Below are 21,761 nucleotides of genomic sequence, written 5' to 3' on the forward strand. Positions count from 1 at the left end.
CTATGCATTATGACTAAAGTGTAAATAGAATTACTATTAGTCAATGAGAAACCAATCCACAAATGTTAAGCTATATTCTTATTACCAACATAACATAACTTACAGTATTTTTGTTAAGAAATAGCATCCGACAACATAGTACTCTACTAGACATTTGTAATGTAGAAAGAGAGCCCATGGTCCAGATTAACCCATTGAAATCTGTACATTTTGATTGTTGCGTTGGCTATTAAAAAAATAGCAGATAGCTCATGCAGATATAAGCGAGCTAGTACATCTGCTATTTTTGAACATTGTTGAAAAAAATATTTTTAATAATTTTGAATTGTAGAATCTGGCTCATGTATTAATGGGTTAATGGTGACGTGTGTAAAACATACTCTCCTGAAAGGCAATTAAAATATCTATTCTTTCTTTACGTGTATTAGGATACTGGAAAACAACCCATTGATACTGACCTTAGATTATGTTAACCCAGTTGATGGCCAATTACAATGAACAAATTAGATTAATTAATGAATTCTCAGGAATGTCATAACCTCGTGGGAACTTAAAACGGAGCAGCTTATCTGCATCGTAACTAATGGTGATAAAGCTGCTTTGGGTTCTGCTTATAGAGCTGGCCGAAAAGCAAACCCTGGGCAAAGGTAAGGCTTGTTGTAATAAGTTAAAGCAGGGTAACCTGAAAATTAGGACAGATACGTACTGTACTTTATGACTGTTAATCAGGTTTGAAATTCCTTCAAAGAGAATTAAGTAGCATGTGTTTGGGGCTATTTGTTTGGGACAGCATAGGAAATATCAGCTGCAGTGAATTGTAATTCAGAGCATTCACTTGATTCCTTGAATTTTTTCTCGCACAATACTGTATTCCAACTGATATTTTGTTCTAGCAAGGATGCTTCTTCTAAGGATCCTTCTTTTTATAAATATTTACAAGCCTCTGGAACAAAATCCCAATTCATAAAACATTTAAGTTTGAGCTTCATTTTAAACCACAAGAGGTTAAGAATGACAGGAAATGGAACCAAGTTACAGTACAAACAAGTATACAGTACGAGCTACAAATATACAAATATAGAAATATATTCTGAGGTTATCTTAACCTTCAACACAATAATGCCATTCCTTGTCAGAAGCCATATGTCAGTATAAAAATATAGACAGAAAAATGCTTTTTGTACAAAATATTGACATCACAATGAATCCCCATTTGAATGTGCAGATTGACACAAAGCAACCGCAGAAAAGGCATTGTCCATTTTGACCTGTTAGTCATGAAATTCAGTTCATTTTCTCTTCATTAGGTACTACACCCTCGGCTACAGTATATGAATACGAACCGCTTAGTATCCTGTGTATCTGTCCATTCGAATCAAGTGGTGTGGCAGTGAGTGTGAGAATATAGTTACTACATCCCCTTCTTGTCATACAGTAGAACTAGCCTGAACTCCTGTCTAGTTTTACAGTCAGGAGTTCAATCTTCAGATGAACTCTTGGGATTTAAATCCTTATCTCTGCCTCCTCGCTGTGCTCTAGATGGTGCTCAGTTGTGCTGATCATGGAAGCTGAGGGACCCTGGGAGACATTGAAGGGTGTTATTGCTGGAGAGCGGGCTGCTAGTGGTGAGAGCGAGGGGGAGAAACTTGGAGACATGGCGACTGATGAGATGGATCCCTCACTACTGAGGGGAGATCTCCTGAAGGAAGCCAGGTGGGGGAATGTCCTCCCCACAGCGGGCTTTGGGGGTACAGTTTTGGCCCCTGGATGAGCCACAGAGGTAATAAGGGGTGGGGGGTCAATTCTTGGTTCGGCCTTTGCTTTGTGGTGAAATGGCCGGCGGGGATTAGAAGGAGCCGTTTCATCCTTCAACCGTGCTATTTCTGTGAATACATTAGCTAAAGGCTGGAACTGGGGGCACCAGTTCAACAGGTAGTCCCAGTTATAGCTGCCCCTCAACTCCTCATCACTGGCCACTATGGCTGTAAGGGAGCCATCCACAGCGGGCTTTCCATCCTGTGGGAAAGCATAGTCTTTAGGGTGTGAGATGTTGAGCCCTCGACCCACACCTAAATATCCACCTCCTTCATCCCTATAAACTGGTACCTGGCCAGCCAGTAGAGTGCCATTCAAACTTCCCAGTTTCTTTCCTTTAAACCAATGGTTGGCATCTATAGAGGGATCACAAGACACGTCTGACAGCTGGTCTGCATCCTGCTGGATACCAGAGTCTGGACCTCGGGCAGAGATGCGCTCTTGCATGGAGGAGGAGATGCTGGACACACGAGGGTACTCATTGATCATCCTGATCTCATCATCCTCCGCAGCCTCTGCATCCGCCGAACCACGGCCGCTTGAGTGGGACGGGTCAAGTGACCCACCACGAGTGTATGGCCCGCCGCTGTTCCCGCCCTGATCAGGAGTATATCCAGGAAGGGCCTGGTGGTAGATCATTTCATTCACTGACAATTTAGTCTCCTCTAGCTTGTGCAACACTGTGCCTGACACTGTGCCTGACACTGGTGTCCGGCTGCACATTTTTTGTGGCGTCTTCTGACGTCTGAATTTGACAAAGAACAGTGCCACAGCAACAATCGTAAGAATGACTATGGTCCCAAGGGAGACCGCAATCACACTGACAAGCAACATGTTCATGTCCGTGGAGAGACCGAACAAAGAATGGGTCACATCGATGGTAACCCGGGTGGTAGCTGTACGGGATGTCTCCAGAGGGCCGTGGGCGGTCACATCCAGAGTCATCAGGCGGACCTCTCTCTTAGAGCGACTCACGTGTCGGCCGTAGCTATCCATCTTCAGGGAAATGACACCAGTAGATTTGTTGACTTCAAAGTAAGGAGAGCTCTCCGCTAGAGAGTAGAGGACAATGCCATCCACACCTCCATCCTCATCTCTAGCTTTCACTTCACCAATGCTCTGCCCTTTCTTTGACCCCTCAGGCACTTGGAAGGAGAACTCTGAGGAGGGAAAAACAGGATCATACTCATCCTCCCCTGTCACATACACTTGAAGTGTGACTGTGGCAGAGTAGTTGCCGACATCCATAGCAAGAGCCGCAAAATGGAAGGAGTTCACCTTTTCAAAGTCGAAAGTGGAGCGTGTACGCACTTCTCCCGAAGTTTGGTTGATGAGGAAAGCCTCTTTTCCCTCCCTAGAGTTGTCTAACATGTAATATTTCAACTGACCATAGACTCCTCTGTCATGGTCAATGGCATGCAACATGGTGACTAAGGCATTCTGGGGCTGGTTTTCCTTGATGCTAGCAGTAAGTACCTGGAGGGGGAAGTAGGGCTTATTATCATTGATATCCTTCACCTCCACACTGACTGGGGCCAAGGTGTAGTGACCTTGACCATCAGTGGCCTGGACCACAATCACATGGGAAGACTGCCGCTCATTGTGCAGGGGTCTCTGGAGCATCAGGGCCCCTGTCCACTGGTCCACATGGAACAGGCCTGTCTCATCGCCTGAAGTTATGAAGTATTGCACCTCTGCATTGGGAGCAGAATCCGGGTCAGTGGCAGACAGATGTAAGATCTCAGTCCCGGCCACTGCCGCCTCACTCAGCACCACACTGTACTCTGCTCGGCTGAAGGCTGGTGGGTTGTCGTTGGCGTCTATAACGCTAATGATGATAGGCACACTGGAGCTACGTTGAGGGATGCCACGATCTGACACAACCACCGTCAGATTATAACGGGGAACCGCTTCAAAGTCCAGCCCCTCTGCAAGGATCAGGCTGCCCACCGTCTGAAAGCCCCGGCCCTCCAGGAACCGCACACTGCTCTCGATCTGGAAGGTGTTGCCAGCGTTGCCATTAGCAATGGCAAAGTCAAAACCACAGTTGTCCCGTGACAGGTCCCCATCCAAAGCCTCCAAGGTCAGGATAGTGGACCCAGGGTGTCCGTCCTCTGAGACAGTAGCTCTGTACTCTGATTGGTGGAAGATAGGGGCGTTGTCGTTGATGTCATTCACTTGCACCTGCACAGTGGCGATGGACGACAGAGATGGGGTGCCCTGGTCCCGAGCCTCAATCACTACCAAGATGGATGGGCTCTGATAATGGAACTCTGTCTTCTGGGTGATGAACAAGGTGCCTGTTGGGAAACAGTTATGAAAACAGTTAGGAACCAGATTGTTTGCATTATTTTAATCAACTGTAAAAAAAAATATTTTACTCCAATTCATTATAGGCTGTTCTAGACCAAAAAACAAACACATCTAGGGTTATGGCTAAAGAAAGCATATGAAACAAAATAAGTACAAACTATAACTCTAAGTTACACCTTTGAGAAGACCTGTAAAGGATATTGATGATCCAAAACAATGGCACAAGTAATCTTACTTAATTTGACAATTAACAAAAACCGTAATCTATTCATCAAATTGCTTAATTCATGTTGTTCCAGTTTGCAATTCCCATGGCAAAACAAAATAATAAGTGTAACCTGAAGCATGTGATTGATATTAAGACTTAGCTAGTGGTTTGGCAACAAAAACCACAAGAGAGAGAGAGAGTGTGTGTGTGTGTGTGTGTGTGTGTGTGTGTGTGTGTGTGTGTGTGTGTGTGTGTGTGTGTGTGTGTGTGTGTGTGTGTGTGTGTGTGTGTGTGTGTGTGTGTGTGTAGTGTGTGTGTGTGCCTGCGTCAGTGTGGGAGAGAGGTGGAAGTTCAACTTTGATGCAACAGCAACATCTTTATGATCACAGAGAGAGAACATAAGTGTGGAGCTAAAAAGAGTAGCCTTTAATGCAATTATTTTGTAGCTGCCAAATATCATTACTATAGCAAAACACTTCTGGGGTCATTTTAATGTCTTCTCAGACTTGTGTGGTCATCCCATCCCAAAACCCCCATTTTTTACGTTGCTTGATTCAATATTTGACATTAATTTGATCAGACTTGCCCCCCTCCTATATTATATAAGCCCAATCAACTTCAAACTCAAAATTAGACTAATTGAAAACAGACGTCCCTGGTTTTTTTGACTGATTTGTCCATAGTTATTTCATGCATGGACTGCATGGATTTCATGCATGGGCTTATACAGTAGGAATCCTTGACTCAACATTACATTGCAGAAAACATAAGGAATCAGAAAATGAAGGTCCCCCCATTCATGAGAAACACCATATCAGTCAAATATATAATCAAGCAACTTAAAAACTGCATGGGATGCCCACACAAGTCTGAGGTGTGGATGTGAAAATGACCCCAGAAGAGTTTTTTAAAGTGAAAATCCCCCCCCATAAAACGTTTCAGGATGCTAACTTTCTAGGAAGACAATTTTCTAGGAAAAAGGCTGTAGTTTTCCCATTGATGATGACATTGGTGCTCCTTTACATCCTGTTTTCACTGATGCTGTGTAATGCATGTGTCCTTTTTCTGAAGGGGTGCATGGGGAAAAGACTGGGAACACTTGAAAACAAACCGTTGTTTGGGTCGATGTAGAACATGTCCCTGCTGGATGACGTCACTGTGTATGTGATCTTCCCATTCTCCCCGCTGTCCCGGTCAGTGGCTGTCACTGTGACCACTGCACTGCCTGCTGGGAGGTGCTCTGACACGGCTACCTGAAATGTTGATCAACATAATACGTGATGTTACACAGTGGTGTCATTGTGATGGTGGACTAAGTACTCAACCCCAGTACATGAATCAAAGTATAGACACCGTCTGGTCAAATATGACTCAACTACACGTGAAATTTGCATAGTCACTTTTTTACTTTCTTTTTGAATGGTGCAACCACTCCAAGGAACAGCAATGTCCCTACCTAACCTATGTCCATATGTCCCGATGTTTAGAGTACCAATAGGGGGTGCTGTTGCACCACTCGCTTCAGACTGGTCTGATTTTTAATATCAATGCATTGCTGTATAAAAGAGTTTGACATTTTCCAAAGAAATTTTGAGATTTTCCTGAAATAAAAATAAATAAATATCAATATTGTTGTGAGCTTGTAGATCTGTTTGCAGTTCTGCATCGAGGCTCAATGACAATTTTCTAAAATAAGTATACAGTAGTATGCAGTAACACTGCCTATCTATTCTATATTGGAACCCAACACCCAACACATGACAAAAAACCCAAAGCCACAACAGCTACGTCGCTATTGCAACACCCACAACACCATCTTACACACTACACCCACACACACTCACACGGCAGTGACGTCACACACTTACCATCGAAGTGTTGCAACGCTATCTCCTCCTATCGCGCCGAACGCCAAAACTCGACACCACCCGCCAAACACTGGCACTGGCACTGCCACCAAAAATGCCTCCTGTCCACACTCACGCCGCCAATGCATTATCGCCCGAAGCACCCACACCCCCGGAACACTGTTGCCCTTTCACCACGCTAAATTTGCCAGGTCTATGCAAGTGAGCACAAATTACATGTGAGAAAATGCATTCACAAGCCCACAAATGCCATTCAAATGCCATTCAACACACACTACGACTCGCTTACAATTCGCCAACCTGGCAAATACTACCCCGTCTTTTAAGTCACTCCCCTGTGCTGCTCTGATAGTCTCCCTGACAGTCCTGTCCGCAGGAGAATAAAACAAGGAAGGAGAGGAATCTTCGCCTCACGATTTTGCTTATTCCTTCTAAATCACTGTATATAAAATATCGCTTACTCAGCGAATCTCTTAGTTACGTCAACATTGTTCTTCCACAGAACTTGGTTTGTTCCAAACTATTACAATTACACCGTTTCGCCATTTCGCCTGCCGAGTACTTTTCATTGCACACACACACACGCACACGCACACACACACACACACAGGAATAGCCGTGTAGCCTATACACGGCGCCAGCGAGACAGGACGTTATAATCTTGAGTTTCATTAAATAACTGTCTTTCTCCGCACGCGCATGTGCGCACACAACATTATTCAACTGAAATGCGTAACGCCAATATTGGGCTAATATAGGTAATATGCTACCAATATGTGGGTAGCCTACAGCCACGGATTTACCCACGGAATGAATATATATATATATATAATCATCTATACCAGGGCTGCCCACACTTTTTTTACTTCAGAGCTACTTTCAAAACGACCAGCAAAATAAAACTATCATCCCATTGGTTTTTATTTTTGGTATTTGACTTTGCTACTGATGATTGTACGCAACAACAAGTATTGCATTGTGTGTTTGAGCTGACAGGCCCTTTTTGATGTCAATCAATCAAGTCATCTCAGGTCATACTGACAGCATAATCGGAGCAAATACCGGGCAGTGTGTATGAGCCATAAAGTGTTGAATACACTACACTAATAAGGACACATAATAATAACTAATAACCCATCCGTTACTACATGTGGAGTCAACTCCCGCAATTTCCTTCTTCCCATAGTGCGCGGCAAGGTAACTCTGGGATGAGCGGCCGCAAAGCGGCCGCAAAATTCTAGTACATATATAAAGGCCTAGCAATGTAGCCTCACGTAGCCAGCCTTAATCTGCTTTTGGCAGATTACAGTGATATTAGTATGGCTACGCGAGGCTACTATCAATGGCCATAACAGGCCCCTGGCCCTCCTTAAGGCCCTTTTACACTGTAAACAAGTCTCTACGTGTGCTTTCTTGTATCACCATTGCCTTACAGCCAGAGTATTGTTTTTCGACTGCCCATTCTGCGTAGCCTCAAAGATAATTGGCCTAGGGGCCCAAGCGAGTCTAAATCCGTCCGTATGTACCTGATACAGGTCCTGGGTGAAGGTGGGGGCGTTATCGTTCACATCCTCTACCAGCACGGTGAGGTTGGCCTGGCTCTGGTGTTTGGAGTCCGAGGAGTGTATGATCAGATTGTACCAGGTCCTCTCCTCATAGTCCAGCGTGCCGGTCAAAGAAACCCATCCCCCGTAGCGATGGATCCCAAACATGGCCTGGCAGTCTGCCTCTAGGTACAGCATGTAGGACAGGGCTGGTCCGGAGTCCACGTCGTTACCTGTGACTTGTGTGATCATTGTGCCAATCACAGTGTCTGTGTGTGTGTGTGTGTGTGTGTGTGTGTGTGTGTGTGTGTGTGTGTGTGTGTGTGTGTGTGTGTGTGTGTGTGTGTGTGTGTGTGTGTGTGTGGTTGGAAGGGGGGTGAAGACAAAAGAAAAAGTTTATACTGCAGAAAGTTCCAATCACTCAGTACACAGCTTTTTTTTAAAGAAAGAAAATCCTCCATATTTAAAAAACAAAAGAAAAAGAAAAATATGATTTTCCGGAAAACCCTTGACTTCAAATAGACAGGAAATCAACTCAGAGGAACTGGGCAGTGGAGGGTTTCATCAAGGGGTCAGACCTTTATCACAGAGTCCCGCTGAGTGTGCCGAGTATGATACGGGTCTTGATAAGATCACTGGACTGACTTTCACTGTGAAGTTGACTTACCCTCAGGCACCCGGATCTCCTGAGGCAGAGGAATTGTGGGACTGTTGTCATTAAGGTCAATGATGATCACAGTCAACGTGGCAGAGCCAGCGAGCCGCGGGGTTCCCCGGTCGGTTGCCGTAACAACAAGCCTGGTGCCACAAAATAAATGTCAGTGTCTGGACTTTGCTTTTTATCTTTTATGAACCATGTTTCATAACGTTTCATCTTCCCCTTACAACCCATGTCTCATTTTCAGACCACAGCATTAAAAGAGATTTATTCCTCAGTGCAACAAGGAAAGGTATTTTTGGGGTAAGTGAAATGGTACTGTGGAAATTACTGCAAGTTAAACTTTGCATATGAGCCAGGCGGAGCTGATTTGAGAAGAACCACATGGCAAGCTGCTACATTCAATCTTTAAGTATGCCATACACTCCTTAACCACTTGAACGTAGCATCCCTACGGGGCGGAACATTCCCCTCAAAAGCTTATAGCTTGTAAAATCTTGTATTTTCGGCATCAATTTGGTGTAGACAGAAAAAAAGAACAAACCGAGTAGCCAGCCCCAGTCAAGTTGAGTCAACTATGTGTATTTGTTTACTAAGTATAAAGGGTTTGATTGGTTAAGTATTCCACGTAAATAATGGTGTTGTACATCTGAGGGAAGCCTCACTTTGTTTGTGTCCAGATCTCCCTGTCCATGATGGCTGCAGTGGTGATGCTGCCGGTCAGTGGGTCAATCTTAAACAAGCCGCTCATGGATGATGACCTGATGGAGTAGGTCACCTGGCCATTTTGACCTTGGTCTAGGTCATCTGCCAAAACCTAAGGAAATTACCAGATTGAAAATGAATGATGAAAAGTGTAAAGTGAACTAGTGAGTAATATTGGATTTGTAAGTCTGGGTTTTAAAAATAAAATAAAAAAGGCCTCAGTGGCTCTGGCTTTATGGCACAACGGAATCTATGTATTCAACAGGGATGTTGAAAAGCATAAGGAAAAGAACACAATCACTTCTCAGTGGGACTGAAACTGTCCAGATCCCTTAAAGTCTTTAGCTGAGTGTTTTCTATTCTAGAACTTCACACTTAAATGAATGCCAACCATAATAAATGCATGGGGGGACAAGCTACTGCACCTGAATAATGGGGAAATCGTAGCCCTGTGCCTCTCTAATGTAAGCGACATAGTTCTGGAGCTGGAAGCGTGGCAAGTTGTCATTGACGTCTTGCAGGATTAGGTTGACAGCCATGTAAGAGCTGGAGGACGCCGTTTCAGCTTTCACCACAAGGCGGAGTCTTGGGATCTCCTCAAAGTCCAGTGCCTCAGAGTTCTGGACCCAAATTTCACCTATGGTTAAAAACAACAACAGTGGCTCAGAGAAGTATACTTTGGAGACTGCTTTTCTTGTGCATCACATTCTAAAACTGTCACTGCACTTACCAGTAGTGGAGCTGATTCCAAAAGACTGCATTCTGTTTCCACTAAATATACTGTAGTTGATACCAGATCGGGAGCCATCGGGGTACTGCGCCTGCGTCTGAGTAACCACTGTGCCTGGAAGATAAATTACACAAACTGAACTTTGTTGCTGTTGGGGCAGAAAGCTTGCATGTCTAAATGTGTTACTTTTCAGGAAATGGACAAAAGAACCTGTGTTCCAATGGATCCAGTGTCATTTTTATTTTGTCACAAGCTCTTACAGTACTTTCATTGGTTAAATATTTATAAAACACACAGAAAGACTTTACCACTTAAAACCTGATGTCCCTACTTTGGGAATGTTATTATAGGTGAAAAGTTAAAAGAAAAAAAAATAGCAGATCTTCAAGCTCACATAGGGTGCTGCTCACAAGGCATTGTGAGGTTGTAGATTCAATTGAAATCGAACAAAAGATGAGATACCTGTACAGTACAATATATCACTCTGTAATTTATGATACATTCTTTACATATACATTCTTTCTCGTTTGTACCTATCTAGAGGGTATGGCCATGCATAAAGTGAGTGGCAAATCGAGTGGCGAAGTGAGTTTAATGTCGTTTAAAGTTGTTTAATGCAATCAGATATGACTTTTCTGTTTGGAAGTATGGGGGCTCTGGGCTGTCAAGGCCAGAAAGTAGTTTTTTGCCACTCAGTAGGTGCTCCCACATACTGTAACTTCCGGGCATAACGATGATGCCACGACGTGCCACGTGCATACCCCCTATACCAGGCAGGACAGCGTTCAAGGTGAAGGTCTATGTGTGTTTTACAAACCTTTGGCAGAATTCTCCTGCAGGCTGATGTCCCGTGCATTGCGACTGAAGCGGATGCCCCTGTAGCTCTGTTCTCTGATATAAATGACCACAACCCCCAGGGAAGACTGAGACGGGCTTCCCTGGTCCATAGCCTCCACTATCAGTGTCCTCTGGCTCTGCGTGAGAGACTGCAGCTTCTCTGTGGCCTGGATGTCTCCGGTCAGCGAGTTGATGGTGAAGCCCCTCACGGGGCTGGCAAAGCGGTAGAACACGGAGCCATTGGCCCCGAAGTCCTTGTCCTCTGCCCTCATGGTGGCCAACACTCTGCGGTTGGACACGCTGCTGGCGGAGATGTTGAGGATGAGCGGGTCCTGGATGAAGAAGGGAGCGTTGTCGTTCACGTCCTGAACGTAGACGGTCACCTGAGTGGTGGAGTTGCGTGGATTGGACGGCGAGGAGTCCGTGGCACAGACCTCAAAGCTGTATGTGGAGGTTTTCTCTCTGTCCAGGGGTGCTGCGGTGATGATGCGGCCCATGCTTTGGTCTATGATGAACATGCTTTGAGCACCGCGCGTCAGGAAGTAGAGCACCTGGCTGTTGGCGCCCTGGTCTACATCTATGGCTTTTACCTCCAGAACAAGGGAGCCAATGGGGAGGTCCTCGGACACATCTGCCGTGTAGGTGCTGCTCTGGAACTGGGGACTGTTATCGTTGATGTCCAGGACTGTCACCTCCACCGTGGCTGTGCTGCTGAGCGGTGGGCTACCCTGGTCCTGGGCTATCACTGTGAGGGTGTAGCTAGCCCGCTTTTCTCTGTCCAGGGACCTTGAGGTGGACAGAACACCCGAGCGTCTGTCCAAGATGAAATCTCCCAATGGATCCCCACCTGCAAGGGGAGCAAAAACATGAATAATGCACAACATATTTGTCAGGTTCCCATGCTATCTCACCATCGCATCATGCCATGAATAAAAATGTCAATGTCTGACCAGTAATATGCAGATCACTAGCTACACGGATGAATATAATATAGTCAAGTGAATAGAAAATGTCACCTGTAATCTTGTAGTTCATCTCCACACTGTCCCCTGTGTCCTGGTCAGTGGCTTGGAGGGTGAAGAGAGCCAGCAGCGGCTCCAGGTTTTCAGGCACTTCCAAACTATACAAGAGCCTTCCGAACACAGGGGCATTGTCATTCTCATCAAGTACTCTGATCTTTACAGTGGCTTTGGCATGGTTCGGTGGCAGGCCTCCATCTTTAGCGAATACTATCAGGACAAAAACATTTTGAATAAGAAGAAGAAGCATAAATAGAAATGTATACATACTGCATATCTATTTTCAGTCATTGCCTTATTATATTTAATGAATGATAACAGTATTCTAGTGATAGTGAGGGTCAGTACCTGTCAATGTGTGGTACTCCTGTACTTCCCTGTCCAGGGCTTTAGTGGTTGTTATGACACCTGTGACTGGGTTGATGGTAAAGCCTTCCTCTGAGATATCTCCGTATGTCACCTGACCATTGGTCCCTAGGAAGGAAAAAGAAACGGACAAAGTTGTTATTTAAAAGATTATTCGTCCAGGGAAAGTTGAATGAGGTAATATTTTACTGCATTGCCCTGCTTCACATTGATACACATACGATATTCATAGCGGAGTGTTGTTTATGTTATGCCCAGTCTTTCACTTTTGGCCACTGACCTGCTCCACACAAGCAATGATCAGGTGCCTTGCTCAATGGAAACTCAAGAGTAGTTGTTAAATGAGGAAGGAGCATTTCCTTTCCCAGCTAGTCATGCCCAACCGCTGCAGAGATTCAAGCCAGTGACCTTTCCGGTCACCAGCAGGCTTCTCTAACCCCTAGGCTATCATCATAGTTTACTCTAAACCATGTGTATGTAGGTTGGATCAAATTTCCAAACCTTGTTACACTGGACCAAGTTTCCTCACAGGCTAGGGGGAAAAATGCCTGAGAGCTGTAAATACTTGTGAAAATACACAATTTACTTTTCTCATGTAAACACAGTGGTATTCTACTTTTTATTTGTTTGTAGCTTCTTTTGCTGTCTAAGCAGTTGGTGGTGATGGCCCTCCCTCAGGTGTCTGGATGCCAGATTGCGTGCTAACAGAGAGAGCAAATCTGGCACCATCACCTGTTTACTTCACTAATTGCTCTTGGAGAGAGAGTTTATAATCCTTCTGTTTTATGTGCTTCTGACTAAGGCCAAGAGAATGTGCCCTTCATCCACCCCCCACCCTCCTGTGTAGTCTTCAATTAAAAACAACTGCTAATGTCCGTGATGTGAACATGCGTGCGGCACATGTTTGCTGACATGACACCTTAAAGTGAACTGTGAGCATTGCTGGCTTATGCTCACTGGCATCCTGATTTTGAGAGGGACACAGTTTGACATCTGACAAAGAGAATATACTGTATGGCTTTAGTTAAGCTACGATGGCACCCTATATATCCTTCCAGCAATGAAAGACTGATTTTAAACATACGGTATTCACGTCATGGCTCTGTGTCGAAATGTCACTCGGTTTTGTTTTCCCCGCAATAAAATATTGCTCCAGTACTATTTCGTCAGATGTTGCCCATTCCTGTTTCGGAGAGACACTGGACCTGCAATGTTTGTCAGCTCAAGCAGCGATACCCCCTCCTTTGTTTAACTGTTTGACAACATGTGTGCGATTACCATAATCTAATTAACAAAAATAGCCTATTATAAAGGTATGTATGACAAAGCATCAGTTACAGAACATACATACCATGTGAGCTGTCAGTTTGGCAGAACTGCTGTCAGAGCACATGGTGCAGTGACTCACCTTGGTCCAGATCGGAGGCAGACACCTTCAGCACAGTGGATCCTGGGGGCTGATTCTCAGCTATCTGGGCTTCATAATGACTCTCTTCAAACCAGGGCACCTCATCGTTAACATCAATCACATGGACACATAGCAGCTGACTGGTTGACAGCTGAGGTATCCCATGATCCTCAGCAATTATGGTGAGGTTAAAGATGTCCTGCTCTTCGCGGTCCAGAGGTTTGAAAATAGACAGAGAGCCTGGAGAAAGATGAATTAAAGATGAAATATGAAGAGATATCCTCTGGCTTTGCATGCGTTATGATGTCTCATGGGAGCGTGTGAGTGGCTGACAAATGTGACCGTGTGATATCAAAGGCCAGAGCGAGCATTCCGTGGCTGCATGTTGTTACTGTATGTGACCGTAGTATACTTTAAAACAAGCATAAATAGCAAGTGTGAGAAGATGTCGTGTGAGGACCAAATCAGAGCTAAGCTCCTCTACACTAGCAATGCCTACCTGAGTGCTATACCACCACTGCTGTAAGTAACAGCCCAACTATCTGGCCACAGTTTACGAGTTTTTCCATTCTGAGAATGCCGCAGCCGACGAAAAAGAGGCAGTAAACACACACTGTAGACACGCAACAACCAGGCCTGCCGTGCTCTGTAGAAATTAGGGGCACCCCTGCCTTTTCATTATCCTGCCCTAAGAGGGTAGAGCTCGCATTGATTCAATTTCAATTTCATGCTTTAAAATGAGCCGCAACCGTTAAAGAGGGGCCAGGACACTGGGGCTGTTTTGGTTTTGTTTTAACTTTTTCTATGTTTTCTCTTTGTATCTTGCTAGCTCTGAGATAACTTGCCCCTAAGCCTTTAATCTGGTAGGAGTTACTGGCTGGAATAGTTGCAGCGAGTTTGACTCCTCTGTGATCCTGCCATAAGCCTGGTCACTGATAACATATGGGCAGAAGAAAGACAGTGGGAAACAGGGGGAAAGGATCTTATTTTGGATGTTTCCTTTCCATTTCCAAGTGTATGTGGGTTTTGCTGCACCAACCCTCCAGTCTGAGGGTTAACTGAGGTAATGTCATGAGCGCAATTCAGACAATGAGTACCTGCTCTGTTTCTTTTCTCATATGGGGAATTCATTCATCAACATTTGATGTTTTAATCAGAGAATAGTACTGGCTCGTATCGTCTAACAAATATTTTTTTTTCCCTTTGTCCTTTCAGTGGACTGAATGACCTGACTTCTGACATTGAGTAATGCGAATGTGGCAGGCAGATAGCGAGGGAATAACACCATACACTTAAAAGATGACCGAAACTCATCCAACAGCTTTGGGGTTCCTCTAATAATAGAGCTGTGGTTTTCTCTATTGTGGTCGAGAGTAATAGCAAACTAATGAAAATAGAATGTGTACGAGATGGGGCCGGTCCTTCCCATCACCGACCCCGGAACGGGAGCGAACCAGGTGCTCAGTGGATTAACTCTGTCATCGGCCTAACAAATGACCAGTGTGGCCAAAAACACTTCAAGATGGGCACACACTGTGGGCTGAGCAGTAGTGACATGCATGACAGACCCTGACTGTTTCCATCCCCCCTGCCGGTCCGGGGGGGATCCCAGCGGGGGAGGGTGGAGCCACACCCGACGCGTGTCTCAAACACCACAACAAAGCCCACGGGACTGGAGAGCCCAAGGTCAATATTGAGTAAGTGACAGAGTCTCACGCAAGTACACAAACTCACATGTGCACACGCACGTAAAGGCACACGAGCGTGTGTCTGCGTGTACACACACACGCGCACACACACACACACACACACACACACACACACACACACACACACACACACACACACACACACACACACACACACACACAGGCGTAACTGATCCCTTCTCTAATGGTTCCCAGAAGCCTGAGCAGGAGGTTCTTTGGTCTTTCATGGGAATAGATCCACAATAACAGATGATGGGCTGTGTGTGTGTGTGTGTGTGTGTGTGTGTGTGTGTGTGTGTGTGTGTGTGTGTGTGTGTGTGTGTGTGTGTGTGTGTGTGTGTGCGCGCGATACATTTTGGCAGGCTGCAATGTCTGGTCTCTGAAAGAAATAAGTCCTGAAAGGTGAAGCAAGAGTTCTATTGAACTCAACACTCTAACAGGACTATTAAAAGTCTTTGCACACGTGTGTGTGTGTGTGTGTGTGTGTGTGTGTGTGTGTGTGTGTGTGTGTGTGTGTCTGTGTGTGTGTGTGTGTGTGTGCGTGTGTGTGTGTGTGTGGTTTTATTGTATCAGCGAGATGATGAAGTGAGGTCTTAAATGTCTGTATCCCTCTCCAAGAGTAATCCCAGAGACTTGACTTACCAGTATTGGGGTTGAGGCTGAACGTCCCTCGGACATTTCCGGCCTGGATGCTGTAGGTTACCCTGGCATTCTCCCCTTGGTCAGCATCTCTGGCCATGACATAGAGCGCCACGAACCCCACTGGCTGGTCCTCCATCACACTGACCGCCGTGGGAGAGCTAAACACTGGTGCATTGTCATTCTCATCAGTAACATACACCCTCGCCGTAACAGAACCCTGGTGCCTCTGACTGGCATTCAGCGCCAAGTCTGATGCTTGGACAACAAGGATGAGGGAGGAAGTGACCTCATGGTCCAGTTCCTGTCCCAAGGAGAGAATGCCAGAATAGGGGTCAAGGTTCAGGAGGCCCGGAGTGCTGGGCCACTGGTGTAGAATGGAGTAGGTCAGTTCACTGTTGGGCCCGCTGCCGTCCTTGTCCGTGGCCTGGAAGGTGTAGATGGATGAGCCGGCCTCCATGCTCTCGGGAATGACAATGGTGACAGGGTCTTCTGGGAATTCAGGGGCGTGGTCATTGCTATCCTCTACGTCGATATCCAGCTGGACCAGGGTGCTGCTGGGAAGGGTCGTAGAGAAATCGTCGACCTCGATCTGCAGGGTGTATCGTGTGTCCCGTTCATAGTCCAGAGGCCTGGCCAGGTAGAGATCTCCTGTCAGGCGGTCCAACACAAAGGTTCCGTCCTTGTCTGTGCCGCCAACCACTGTATAGGTGACCTCCCCTGGCTCTGTGAACTCCCTGTCACGTACCCTCACAGAACCAATGACAGAGCCAGGCTTGGCCTCCTCCACAGAGTTGAAGGTGATGGAGACTGAATTGGTCTTAGAGGGAAGTCTGCTCAAGCTGAGAACCTGTGATAAAGAGAGACCATCTTTGTTTCAACATTTGTACATAGAAACTGAGAGCAAAACAGATATAATCCTGTTACGAAAATCAAAAGAGAAGTTCAAGTTGTTGGTTGAACAGAAATCGTACCAAATATAATTTGATAGCCACATTTGCCTGATGGCAAATTCAATTTGACAATTCCCAATACAATTAAACATTAAAAATACAGAGTTGATCAAAGCAGGAACAGATTTTGGCCACAATGTGAGAGTTGAGAATGAAAGAATCCAGTTTTAAGAGGTTTTTATGGACCTGAGTAACATGCTGTGCTAGTGTTAATCAGACCTAATCAGATAGGCCTGTCACTGCCAAGAAAAATAATAAGAAATAAAAGTAGCATAATCAGAATAGGAAATGGTGAGCGTGTTTAAATCTAGCACTACCACCTATTCCTGTACGCACATGGTTTTACACTGCCCTTGATGAACAATCACGGTGACTTCAAAGGTGCCAATTTGAATGCTTCACTGCATGCTTTGTATGAAAAGGAACACCATAAATTGCACATATGACACATTGTTTTAATAATGGTGTAGGCATGGAGGGGTATGGAGACGTATAAAGTGAGAGCAGTGAAAGAGAGAAGAGGGAGAGAGGCTGCGCTGATCCAATGTTTTGAACTCACTGGCACAGCCTTTTAAAGGCTTACAGAATGTTTGAGATGTTCAGCATGGCATCCGCTGTACCCGCATAGTAGTGAGTAAGCTATCATTAAATAAGCTGTGTGCATCTTATTAAACAATACGTGACAAGCTGTTGATTGGTTCCACATTATTTGCAAAATGGAGTGTTGCAGAGTTAAATCGGTGTAGTCTTGTCCTGTCAGTGGTGGATTAGGGAAATCTGTCTGATTTGATAAAACATTTTTGTGAAATCTATCGGACAAAAACAATGCTACATTGTTTAAGCCAGTTAGTAATTATTACTTTCCTTCTTGCTGGAACGTGGAAGGGGAGAAAAGAGAAGAAGAAAAAAAGACTCAATGGAACTTTTACTAGAGACCTTTACAAGAGTGCTTTATTTTCCTGGAACCCAGAAGTCTGGGTTTCTTCCAGGTTCCTCCCATCGTGTTCGCCGGTCACCTTTCTGTTGTATATTAAACATTAACTTAATTAACTTCAATGCTATGTTTTATATGAGCATATATCATTGCCTATTTTTTGGACTTCTCTTTCCTTTTTTAAGGGCTACCGTATTGAAAGTGTTGAAGTCATTGACTATGACCTTGATCAGAGGAGTCTACAGCTGGCCCTCATCACAAGCCAGCTGGGAGTATTTGATTCGGGACTGCTTTTCCATTTCAGATAGAAATTTCCCTTTTTGAAAAGTCACAGAGGAAGAGAGGGGAGGAGAAGGGAGGGAGGCTTGTCAGAAGTGAGGCTGATATGTCTGCTGCTACTCTTGAGACGCTTCACGTCCAGAGGCCCTGCTTATTCTTTGATACAGAATAGGTGAGTCTCAGTGGTGTGTGTTCTGGCTGGCTTCCAGCGTAGCACAGACCTGTATGCTGACGGAGCAGGAGGTGCTGCGAGGAGGCAGGCCTCGGTCAGTGGCCGTTACAGTCAGCGCATACTGGGCTCTCTCAGAGTGGCTCAGAGGCGATGATGACCGCAGCTCCCCGGTGATTAGGTTCAGAGAGAAACGCTCAGCCCTGGGACCTATAAGGAGACACCAACGGGAAGGTTAAAATACCATATTACTCACACGTTCACTCGTCTAAAGTATGCACACAATACACATACAATAAACCCATCGGCCATTTACTTGCGTGCATAATCCCTCCCTTGTTCTCCCTGCAGTTACTTGTACCTGACAAGGAGTAGAATATGGTGCCGTTCTCCCCCTCATCAGGGTCCTTGGCTTGTAGTGTGCCCAGTAGTAAACCAGAGGGCTGGCCTTCCTGGACCTATGAAAACCAGATACAGTATTCAATAAAGGCTAAAGGCAACAAGAACCTTTGTCACATGACCGTGTTGTATGATCTGTTGTATTATCACATACCCGGCCTTTATTTCCTCTGGGTGAGAGGGGGATTAAATGACAGTGGGGGCACCAATTTGCAGTTCTTGAGTAATGTTAATCTATTTATCCAGCTAAAGTGTTGATGACATTTTCTCATTGACTTAGTGAATAGATGTGATGAACAAGTTATCACCTCAGCATTGCTGAATCAGCGTGGGGTTGGATAACATCAGGCAGCGAGGAATGCCTGGGTGATAATCTTATGAACAATATGGACAACGTATCGATGTACTGAAAGTTGGCTGAAGCTGCACAGTCATAGAACAAGCCTTAATTTCTTGTGTGTCTGTTGTGTTTCTGATCTGGCTGCATCACCTGCATGAGGAGAGTTTTGCCAGGCCGGATGTGGGTGAATGAGGGCATGTTGTCATTGTCGTCCAGCACTGTGATAAACACTGTGCCTGTAGCACTGCGAGGTGGAGAGCCTCCGTCCTGGACCACCACCACCAGCTGGTAGCTGGACTGCTGCTCTCTGTCCAGAGCTATCCTCGTGCTGATCTCACCTGGGGAGGGAAGAAAGAGATGAGAAGGATTTTACTCACAGAGGCTCGAGTCCAAAGCGCTAGAATAATGATGCGAGATTAAAGGACCAGCAGGCTTTGATCATTAATCATTATTTGGACATATACATGAAGCTGCACATTCACACATGCGTGCAAAGGCACATACTGTACATATACACACAAAATGCAGATGATGCAAAGATGCACGTCACAGGCAGGCACTCATTGCATAACAGATGCAATGTCTCTCCACCCAGGCACCCACTCGCTAACGCACTCAGAGGGCCAATTAGTGCCAAGCAACACACATACTGTAACTCTGTATTACCATCATCTGACAAATTCATAACAGCAGGGAACAGAGTCTAAGACATCAAAACTCCAGCAACACTTGTAGTGAATATGAATAACATTATTGTTAGACCACTGTGTTTCGGCACAAGCCGAGACACTACTATGTCCACAGCAGGTGAAAAGACTTAACAAGGCTTTTCACATATTCACTAATTCCCTTCCATACTATTGTGATGAAAATTATATTTTCATGCGGTAGCAAAACAATAAGAAGATTAGCAGTGACTTTGGCCCATATTTATCAATGGAGTGTAACAAATCCGAGCGTCGGTTTTGGAGTACACTCACGTCGGCACGACATTTATGAAGTGATCGCAAACAGCTGATCCTTCCTTAATTTCATTCCTAGCGTTGATAAATGTGACGGCTGAAATCAATCTGGCACGCCCTATATAATCAAGCCTCGCCCTCGTAACTGCAAACGACCAAACAACATTATGGAAACCATAGTTATATGATGGAAAAAGCCAATAAAAGGTTTCCCACGCTTGCCTTGCTGCCCGCCACACACACACACACACACACACACACACACACACACACACACACACACACACACACACACACACACACACACACACACACACACACACACACACACACACACACACACACACACACACACACACACACACACACACACACACACACACACACACACACACACACACACACACACACACTTAGTACGCAAACATGCATCACATTTTCAACTAGCCTACCTGTTTGGGAGTTGATCTGAAAGTAGCGGTCAGGATGAAGGAGGCGGTAGCTAAGGCGCCCGTTAGGGCCACTATCTCGATCTGTAGCCAAAACACGACCAAAACCGGTCCCCGCTGGCAGGTTTTCCGTCACAGCCAGGAAAGCCCTGTCCTGTGTGAGTCGTGGAGAGTTGTCATTCTCATCTGTCACCGATATCCGCACTGTGGCACTGCCAGTCTTTTTCAGCTGCCCATGTCCTGCACTAGCCAACACTGTTAGCAGATACATTTCCTTTACTTCTCTATCCAGGGCACTCTTTACAAACAGCCAACCGCTGTCTGCCATAATACCAAACCCTGCAGCATCTCCATCTGGACGCAAATGATAGGCTAGTGGACTGGAGGAAGAACCTGAGCTTGGGGTCTCTCGGTTCAGAGCCCTGACTTGCAGGAAGTGTGTATTGAGGGGGATGCCTTCCTTTAGCTCCACTCGGTAGGTGAGAGTATCAAATGCAGGTCCCTGATCATTCTCTGCCTGGACATGAACCACTAGCATGAAGGTGGCACTTAGCTGGGGCACGCCGCCATCCTTGGCCGTCACCTGGAGGTCATAGCGGGGGACAATTTCATAGGACAGACTCCCGACCAGTCGGATTTCTCCACTGCCACGGTCTATGCTGAAGGTCCTCTGAGGTCCGTTGGAGGAGCTCAAGTCAAAGCTGAGTTGGCCATTGGCTCCCGAGTCTCTGTCCTCCGCCTGGAGGCGGTAGACCACTGTGCCCATCTCCGTGTGTTCCGGCACCAACAGTGACTCCGAGGATGAAGGTTGAAAAACGGGCGCATTGTCATTCATGTCCGCAATGGTGATGTGGACACGCGTCTGGCCAAAGGCGGGCGGGCTACCACTGCGAGCCTGTACTTCCAGGTCTAGCGTTGGCTGGGCTTCATGATCCAGGGGCAGGCTGGTCCTCAGGGCCCCTGTCTCAGGGTCCACTGTAAAGTAACCTAACGGGTCGCCAGAGCTGATGGTGTAGGAGATATCCCTCGAAGGACCTGGAAAAGAGAGAGAGAGACAGAAGGATGACAAAAGCCAGAGATGTGTCAAAGTAACCCTGGAGACTAAGCAAAAAGCACTTTTGTTATCATATACTCAAAAGGGGTAATTTCTCAAATGTTAAGGCTTTAACAGAGCTCTAAGTAGGCTATCCATGGTAAATGATTATATAAACAAGGTTTTGAAATGGAAATTTTGATTGATGTGATTTCTGAGTGTGCTGTGTACTGTGGCCCGATACCTATTTGTACAAGTGTTTCGGGGAACAGAAAAAAAACTTTCAGCACATTCTGCCCTGTGATCCCACGTGACTGATAAATGTATATTAAAGTGCTCAGTCATACCACTGAAGTGTGTGTGTGTGTGTGTGTGTGCGTGTGTGTGCGTGTGTGTGCGTGTGTGTGTGTGTGTGTGTGTGTGT

General features: G+C 45.6%; 1 protein-coding gene across 1 annotated transcript in view; it reads right to left on the reverse strand.

Annotated features, from left to right (window-relative positions):
• Window positions 1-268: 268 nt before the first annotated feature.
• The window catches only part of LOC310865037 (protocadherin-16-like), a 92,997-nt gene continuing 71,504 nt past the window's right edge, over window positions 269-21,761 (reverse strand). The window contains exons 6-21 of the mRNA XM_083773977.1: window positions 20,308-21,339; window positions 19,044-19,231; window positions 18,516-18,612; window positions 18,207-18,364; window positions 15,823-16,669; window positions 13,472-13,711; window positions 12,046-12,171; window positions 11,695-11,907; window positions 10,659-11,525; window positions 9,842-9,955; window positions 9,537-9,748; window positions 9,072-9,223; window positions 8,416-8,546; window positions 7,731-8,017; window positions 5,448-5,589; window positions 269-4,115 (exon numbers count right to left, since the gene is read on the reverse strand). Of these exons, the coding sequence (XP_083630103.1) occupies window positions 1,504-4,115; window positions 5,448-5,589; window positions 7,731-8,017; window positions 8,416-8,546; window positions 9,072-9,223; window positions 9,537-9,748; window positions 9,842-9,955; window positions 10,659-11,525; window positions 11,695-11,907; window positions 12,046-12,171; window positions 13,472-13,711; window positions 15,823-16,669; window positions 18,207-18,364; window positions 18,516-18,612; window positions 19,044-19,231; window positions 20,308-21,339 (7,418 nt within the window). The 3' untranslated portion in view covers window positions 269-1,503. The remainder of the gene's footprint in view (window positions 4,116-5,447; window positions 5,590-7,730; window positions 8,018-8,415; window positions 8,547-9,071; window positions 9,224-9,536; window positions 9,749-9,841; window positions 9,956-10,658; window positions 11,526-11,694; window positions 11,908-12,045; window positions 12,172-13,471; window positions 13,712-15,822; window positions 16,670-18,206; window positions 18,365-18,515; window positions 18,613-19,043; window positions 19,232-20,307; window positions 21,340-21,761) is intronic.

This window comes from Protomyctophum parallelum, assembly GCF_964188405.1.
Source record: "Protomyctophum parallelum genome assembly, chromosome: 9".
Taxonomy (NCBI): Eukaryota; Metazoa; Chordata; class Actinopteri; order Myctophiformes; family Myctophidae; genus Protomyctophum; species Protomyctophum parallelum.